Source organism: Cebus imitator, unplaced genomic scaffold, assembly GCF_001604975.1.
Source record: "Cebus imitator isolate Cc_AM_T3 unplaced genomic scaffold, Cebus_imitator-1.0 Scaffold58, whole genome shotgun sequence".
Classification (NCBI taxonomy): domain Eukaryota; kingdom Metazoa; phylum Chordata; class Mammalia; order Primates; family Cebidae; genus Cebus; species Cebus imitator.
Genome location: NW_016107373.1, coordinates 988,297 through 996,149, shown reverse-complemented (window position 1 = coordinate 996,149; position 7,853 = coordinate 988,297). Strand labels below are relative to the sequence as shown.

The 7,853-nt window shown below is 38.3% G+C and overlaps 1 protein-coding gene and 2 non-coding genes across 5 annotated transcripts in view; all 3 read right to left on the bottom strand.

Moving 5' to 3' along the window:
- Positions 1-7,853, bottom strand: part of CKAP5 (cytoskeleton associated protein 5) — a 112,746-nt gene that overhangs the window by 13,423 nt on the left and 91,470 nt on the right. For 2 of the 3 annotated variants that reach the window (XM_017529280.2, XM_017529281.2), the window contains exons 28-36: positions 7,334-7,459; positions 5,688-5,837; positions 5,155-5,358; positions 4,806-4,941; positions 4,179-4,372; positions 2,771-2,943; positions 2,511-2,534; positions 1,429-1,602; positions 1,085-1,205 (exon numbers count right to left, since the gene is read on the bottom strand). In XM_017529280.2, coding sequence (XP_017384769.1) covers positions 1,085-1,205; positions 1,429-1,602; positions 2,511-2,534; positions 2,771-2,943; positions 4,179-4,372; positions 4,806-4,941; positions 5,155-5,358; positions 5,688-5,837; positions 7,334-7,459 — 1,302 coding nt within the window. The remainder of the gene's footprint in view (positions 1-1,084; positions 1,206-1,428; positions 1,603-2,510; positions 2,535-2,770; positions 2,944-4,178; positions 4,373-4,805; positions 4,942-5,154; positions 5,359-5,687; positions 5,838-7,333; positions 7,460-7,853) is intronic. The other variant, XM_037738843.1, reaches the window with a different exon arrangement.
- Positions 932-1,037, bottom strand: LOC119471372. The gene has a single exon (XR_005200409.1). It is a non-coding gene; the product is annotated as a small nucleolar RNA SNORD67 (small nucleolar RNA).
- Positions 4,568-4,678, bottom strand: LOC119471371. The gene has a single exon (XR_005200408.1). It is a non-coding gene; the product is annotated as a small nucleolar RNA SNORD67 (small nucleolar RNA).

The window sequence follows — 7,853 nt, the reverse complement described above, 5'->3', positions numbered from 1 at the left end:
TTTTTTTTTTTTTTTTTTTTTTTTTTTTTTTTTTTTTTTTTTTTTTTTTTTTTTTTCTTTTTCTTTGGCTTTTTGAGACAGGGTTTTACTCTGTCACCCAGGCTGGAGTAAGTATAGTGGTGCAATCACAGCTCACTGCAGCCTCAACCTCCTAGGCTCAAGCAATCTTCCCACCTTAGCCTCCTGAGCAGCTGGGACTCTATGCAGGAGCCACCATACCCACCCGTGATTTCTGTTTTTATAAATTTCTAATGATTTCCCATCATAATTGAAATAAAATCCAACTCACCCTAGTGCTTTTAAAGCCCTACATGATTTGATCACTGCCCCTCAAATCTCATGCTGTATCATTCCCCGCCTTGAACGCTATGCTCCAGGCACATGAACCTTCTCTTACTTCCTTGAACTTGCAAGCTCATTTCTACCCTAAGTCCTTTGACTACTAGTTGTTTCCTCTGCTTGGAGTCTCTTAGCCCCACACATATCAGAGTTTTCCTGATCACCCAGTCTAAGTAACTACTCAGTTTCTCTCTTTCATTACCCTGTTTGAGTTATATTTACATAGTAGTTACAACTGTGTGATATTTTCTTGTTTACTTGTCTCTGTCCACTAAAATCTAAGTAAGTTCCGTGAGAGCTGGTCCTTACTTGTTAACTGCTCTTGTATCTCTAGCCTCTGGTGAATCAATGCAGTTAAAAAAATGAAAGGCTCAGCCAGGTGCAGTGATGCAAGCCTGTTGTCCCAGCTACTCAGGAAGCTGAGACAGAAGGACTACTGGAGCCCAAGAGTTTGGGGCTGCAGCGTGCTACGATAGTGCACGTGAATAGTCACTGCACTCCTGCCTGGGCAACCTAGTGAGACCCTGTCTCAAAAAAAAAAAAAAAAAAAAAAAAGTAAGGCTCTATCAGAGCCATATCCTCTGAGACAAGTGATGAGTGAGTGGCCCCTGTGCATTTCTTTTCTCAGGAAAGTACTAAACACTACCTGCATCCCCCAATGCTATGACTTTATGAGTGTGCAACTCATCACTTTTACAGCCTGTGTTCACCAATGGAATCCCTATCACGGGAGCACACCCATTACCTGTGTCAGAGCTTGGATACTTGTGTTGATGTCACCACTGGCTACTTGGGAGATGATAAAATTGATTGTGGATGCTGTATTACTGTGCATGTCATCGAAGTGTGGAGAAACAGCCCGGATCCTAGATAGCAGAGTAAAGGGAAAACTTCAATTTCTATTACAAGACATCCCATTGGAGTTATACAATTCTCCACTAAGTCCAGGTCTTAGTTGACAACTACTATAATTCGGAGAGCAATCAGTTCTAAGAACTTTTAACTGCACACTACCACAAAGGGCACATTTCACATATGCTGTCTGATGATCATGAACTGCTTATATTTAAACAAAAGAGTTTAACTCACTTGGGTTCAGGAATAAGGACTGGCTCAAAAATGTCATCCAGTTTGTGCTGAACAAGTTCTGGCATTTCACATCGGACTGTACCATTGTCATTCTCAATCTCATCTAGATCCAGCTGGAATTCTCTGCGGACCATCTGGGCTGCCTCAGGATGCCCACTCATGCTTCGGGCTTGGCTAAGGAAAGCAAAAGGAGGTTCCTGAACTAAAAGAGACTTCTTAACCAAAGGGCAAGAGCAGCACTGTCAGTTGCCCCAAAGCTTCAGGACAGATGTTCAACTTCTGGTTTCAGCCCCCCTGAATGATTTAAGTCCTTGAGTCTAAGCAAGTGCCTTTAATAGGCAACAACACTGGTTCATGAATATCCTAAGAGGGCAGGTAACTTTAATTTGTACTTACATTACCTGCCAAGTTATAGTATTTGTTCTAGTTCACTAAAGCCAACAAACCTTGTACTTCTATTCCTTATGGGGCAAAAACCAAAAAAATGTATTTATATTGACTCAAAGTCCATGACTTATGGGCAAATATATAAGAAAAATCTAGACTGGCTGGTTCTTTTCCAACAAATTAACAAGTGCTTTAATTTTGCTAATCATAAGTACCATTCCATGCAGTGTTCAGCACATTTTATACTTTGTGGGACCACCAGTCATCCCTTTTTAGGAATATTCACTCTTGACAGGTCAGGGCCAGCTTTACATTCAAGAAATAGGGATTTAAAGTTTCCAAATTCAAGTTGGTTAAAATTATACTCATGACACAACCCAAAATAGAGCTGTCTTGCTTAGGAGGCAGTATTTTGAGTCCCTAAGCCAATTCTGGGTTGCATGCATTTTATTTAGCCTTATCTCAAGAATAGGAAACTAAGCACAACCAAGTATAACACAAAGAGGAAAGTGAATCAATATTTAGCCACATGACATTGAACTTTTGTGGAAGACTTGATTCATGGGGAACTTATGGATACCCTCTACCCTGATTATAAACTGTAAGCTAGTCACCCTCCGGAGGGGATGAATCCAAGTCAGAAGTTAGAAAGATATAAGAGCCCTGCTAATGAGAAATTAGCAGGCAGTACTTACATCCTATAAGTGCGATACATAATTCTGTCCACGGAAAAGCAGTGAAAGAAGGCACAAGACCATTTAGAAGTGGTTTTGAGACAAAGACAAAGACAATGAAGACTGAAGGATCAAACATTTGATTACAATACATTTACCCAGACACTCTGTCATGCATGATAATGGCTACAAGAACTCAAGATCATGTTACAGGACAGGCTGTGAGCACATAAGGCAAAGGCCATGGAGATGCTTTCAGACAAGTATCTCTATCTACATACTTGAGTTTGGAAGACATGTCCTCAGCTGGTCCCTTGCGTAACATGTTGGCATTGGAGCTTATGTTCTGTACACGCTGAGGTTTCTCTTCCACCTGTTTTATTGGTGCAGCAGAGGGCCTCTTTGCTGACCGTTTAATCCTCTCTTCGAGCATGCTCATATCCTTTTCAGAAAGCTGTAAAGAGGCCAAATTTAGAAACCTAACTGGAGAACTCAATAATTAATATCTACTTTCATATCAAAACAAATAGAACCCTCTATGTTCAGAGATGTTTATTTTGAAAACACCACATTTCAAAATCAACTACTGTTAATACCTGCCCAGCTGCCATCGTAAGAGACGATATGAAAGGAGAGGGGCTGGGCACAGTGGCTTATGCCTGTAATCCCAGCACTTTGGGTGGCTAAGGCAGGAGAATCACTTGAGCCCAGGAGTTTGAGACCAGCTTGGGCAACATGGTGAAATCCCCATCTCTACAAAAAGTACAAAAAATAGCTGGGTGTGGTGGCACACGCCTGTAGCCCCGGTTCTCGGGAGACTGAAGTGAGAGGATCACTTGAGCCCAGGAGGTCGAGGCTGCAGTGAGCCATGATCACACCACTGGACCCCAGCCTAGGTGACAGAGCAAGACCCTGTCTCCAAAAAAAAAAAAAAAAGGAAAGGAAAGGATAAAAAAGAAAGCCAATTTGTAACTAAAAATAAAAAGGTCTAAAATTAAATGAAGCTTTCCCATTTTTTGTTTTGTCACCACTATCTAGCTGTGTGACCATGGACAAGAAACTTCATTTTTGGTCACCTGTAAAATTCCCAACTGCTTAATATTCTTCACTGGGTAGTAGTGAGAATTTAATTAGAAAATATAAGTAAACATATTTAAGCCCAGTGTAAATATAAGGTGACACTATGAGGTAACTGAAGACAGAGGTCCAGACACAATAATGACTGGGCCAAAGGAAATAAGAGGTCAGAGGCAGAACCTAGTGTGAGTGGCAAACTGGCTCATGGCTGGAGCTCAAGACGTGATCTGACACATACTAGTATCCACACTGTCCACAAGTAAGTACTTTTTAACCAAAAACTCAATGCAGTAAAAATTACAGAGCAGACTGCCAGGCAGAATTTAAACCCAGGACTAGCTCAGATTTCTTGATTCAAAAATAGCACTAATTTCTAAAGCAAATTTGCTATGAATAGAATGCTCAGAAAAGAAAACTTGATTTCTATTAAAACAGCCTAATCAGAGACACCTCAGAGGTCTATCTGGATTCTAGATCACATTGATTGGTTGAATTGACTAAAAAGTAATAAAAACTTAGCTACAGTTGAGAAGACAGGAAGCCTAACTAACAACTAGGAGATATTGCGATTCTTTTCACAACATGCTGACAGTGTTGAGAGAAGTCACTCACATTTCCAATCAGTTTGAACACCTGATCCCCATGTACATTGTACACGGTTACAATGGTGTTGAGGGCAGCATTGCGTACAGCATTGTCACGGTCTCCTATGTGAACAGCTATTTCCTTTAAGGCTTTTCCTGGGGTTGGTTGGCAAACATTCATGCCATAGGACTCAACCAGACATCCCAGCTCTTCCAGGCACTCTGATGGGGAAGAAAGGCTAGATTAATGAGACAACACACATTTGGGATAGAGACTTATCCTTACTAGAAAAATTTCCCTTGGCATATATGAAGGACTAAAATCTTACTCTGGTTCTCCCTAGGATTTTTTGTTTACTGCCTTTTATCAGAGAAACAATGGTATTTCAGCAAGTGCTCCTGAAAGGAAGAGATGCCTGTGAGTCAGATGGCCCCTGTGCACTTGATTTTGTCACCAGGGTGATACTGAGTGGTGCCTGTATCACCTGATACCATGGCTCCACCAGTGTGCAACTCATCACTCTCACAGTCTAAATCAGGAGGTTGGAATCAACTACATAGGCACTGAAGACATTTATTTGTTCATCTATAAACTATTTCTTCTATAGGCTACTGCTGCAGAGATCCACATCTCCATTTAAATTGTTTGCTTCACCTGCTCTCTGCTTAGAGTTTTTGGATTTGGTTCCTTCCATGATAAAGGGAAACATCTTGCTAGCTGGGTAGACAAGGCACATCCGGTTCAGGATGGCACGAACATCTTTACGAATGACATCTTTTGGTTCTCCAACCTAGTCAACAAGGAAAATAATGATTAAGTGAGACATTTCCTAAGTAGCAATGATTCTCCCATGCATTACTATGTTATGAAAGAATAGGGGGATAAGGATGAGTAGGGAAGGTACTGTGATATAATCAGTAAAAAAGGGAGAGAAAATAAAAGTATAGAAACTGAGGTCAGCTGGGAACTTAAGCAGTCTCCCAGACAGAGACCACCACATTACCTTGACGACAAGATAGGGGATGAAGGAAGATGCTTCATTCTCAGTAAGATGATATTCTTCCTCACTCAGCAAGGTGAAGAGCAATTTTAAATATTCTAGTGCTTTCATCAGGACGCTCGTATTGGTGTCAAAAAACCTCAGGGTAAGCCACTTTAAGATAAGATCCAGGCAACCAATAACACCTTCTTTTTCACTCTCCAAGTGCTTAAAATAAAACAAAACAAAAATCCCACAAATAAGAATGTATAAAATCTTCTATATTCTTAAAGTTCTATTAGGAAAGTGTCTCTTAAATTTTATTGGAGCCCAAAAAGAAAATGACAGAGTTTTAAGCCTTCTATTAAGACCTAAAAAATATACACATATATCCATTTATTCTACCAAATAAGACAGCTCTAAAAATAAAGAACATAGTATATTCTACATCCTATATTCTATGTCCTTTTCAAGTCATGCAAACTTCTGATTATTTCATAGGACTCAGTATTTTTATATGTCTGAGATACATGCATATTTATCTGTTGCAGACTTACATCAACCATCACAGCGAGAGCTTTGTTATGATGCTGAAAGTCTGAATGAAACATCTCATCTTGTAACCATTTAGCTACACAGCTAGACATTTGAGTCTTTAGTTGCTCAATGTATTCATCCCGTGGGGTAGTAAAATTCCACTTCAGCACCTGGAAAAAACAAACAGTGAAAAGGGGCTACAGGGTGTTCAACTGAAATGAGGTAAACAGCCTTATATAATGTAGCTACAGGAACAAAAAAATATTTAAAAATTTATTCATTTGTAATTAAATATGAATGCAAATTATCTTTTCAAGATGTCATGCTTCTTGAAGCTTAACAACTCTGAAAATCTTGTAGGAATTAGAAATTTTTGGAATTCTTTTATTTTTTTTGAGACAGTGGCATGATCATAGATCACTATAACATTGACCTCCCAGGCTCATGTGATCCTTCTGCCACCCAAGTGGCTGGGACTACAGGCATGCACCACCACCACCATGCCCAGCTAATTTAAAATTAAATGTTGTAGAGATGAAGTCTCACTATGTTGCCCAGGCTGGTTTTGAACTCCTGGGCTCAGACAATCTGCCTGCCTCAGCCTCCCAAATTGTTGGAATGACAGGCGTGAGCCACTGTGCCTGGCCTTGCAATTCTTACTAAAGAAAAAAAAAGAAATCAATCCTACATATAGTACATGGTGGATACTGTTGCCACATCTTTGACAGAGAGACAATTTCATATATATATATCAAAATTATGCACATCATTATTCTAGGAGTTTAACATCGATATACTGACATATGTGTACAAAGACCCACATTCAAAGATATTCACAGCAGCATTGCTTGTAATAGTGAAAGACCAGAAACAACCTAAATGTCCAACATAGTAGGCTAAGGATAAAGAAAGATACGTACATATAATGTACCAATACAAACAGTGACACACATACACATACACAGATAACGAATGATCTTTCAGATAGTTCAAACATCATTAAAAGAAAATAGTGAGATACAGAACAAACAGTATGGCATGTCCCTATCTGTGTAAAGGAGGGCTATATAAAAATATACATATGACAGTAGAGGTATTAAATATTTCTGGAGTAATACATTTTAAAAATGAGTACTAATATCCTCCCTGTGAAGGGATAATGGAAGGGAGACATGCTTTTCATACTATACTTTGCACTTTTTGTACTGCTTATAATTTTTAAAAAAGATTATGTATTGTGAAAACAAATTTAAGTACCTAATGAAATCAAAGCAAAATAAGAGAAATGACTGAACTAGCCATTTATTAAACAGTCACCAAATCTGCCTTGTAAGGTCTTAGAAAGAAACATTAATGAAGAAACTTATATGTCCAGTTAATTAAAAAAAAAAAAAAAATCAATGAATATGTTCCATTCTTTGATTTTAAAAATGAAGAAACCCAAAAAAGCTACTAAATCATTTACAGGGACAAATAGGCAATAACTATATTCTATAGGTTTTTTTTGGTAGGAATTAATGCTCCTATAAACTAATATTTAAGATAATTTACAAGCAAAAGAAACACTTAATTCCTAGATATTTCACAATAACATGAATTTCAGACAGCAAAACTATTCTTGAACAAAACAAGCAAAAATCTCTGACAATTCTTAATCCTTCCTTACCTTCAATCCTTTTTCATCTTTCATCCTTTGTTCCTTTCCATTTGGAACAACAATAAAAATCGGTCCAGATTTGTCTTCATCCTCCTTTAAGCTTGTTTTGCTTGGCGCCTTCTTCCCTTGCGCACTCTACAACCAAGGTTCAGGGAATACTAATGATCAGCTTGGCCACTTCTCCTTAAGAATATGATGCTGCTGCCCAGTAAAAGGGCACTACAGAAACCAGAGACATCTTTCTACATGATATTTCACATAAAAAAAAAATATGTCATAGAATCTTGTATATGTTTTTGAACAGGTTCTCTAGAAATTTTTCTGAGAATATTGTTAAGTAACTGTTGGTTAGCTCTTGGACTGGCATGCTATGTAGTTGGAAAAGCTACTACTACTGATCATTAGTCTAGGTCACAGACTTTTTGTTTATTGGATTATTATTTTTATCTTGAAATCTTCAACACTATTTATAGCTTTCCATATTAATGACATCTATTTTTTTTTTTTTTTTTTTTTTTTTTTTTTTTTT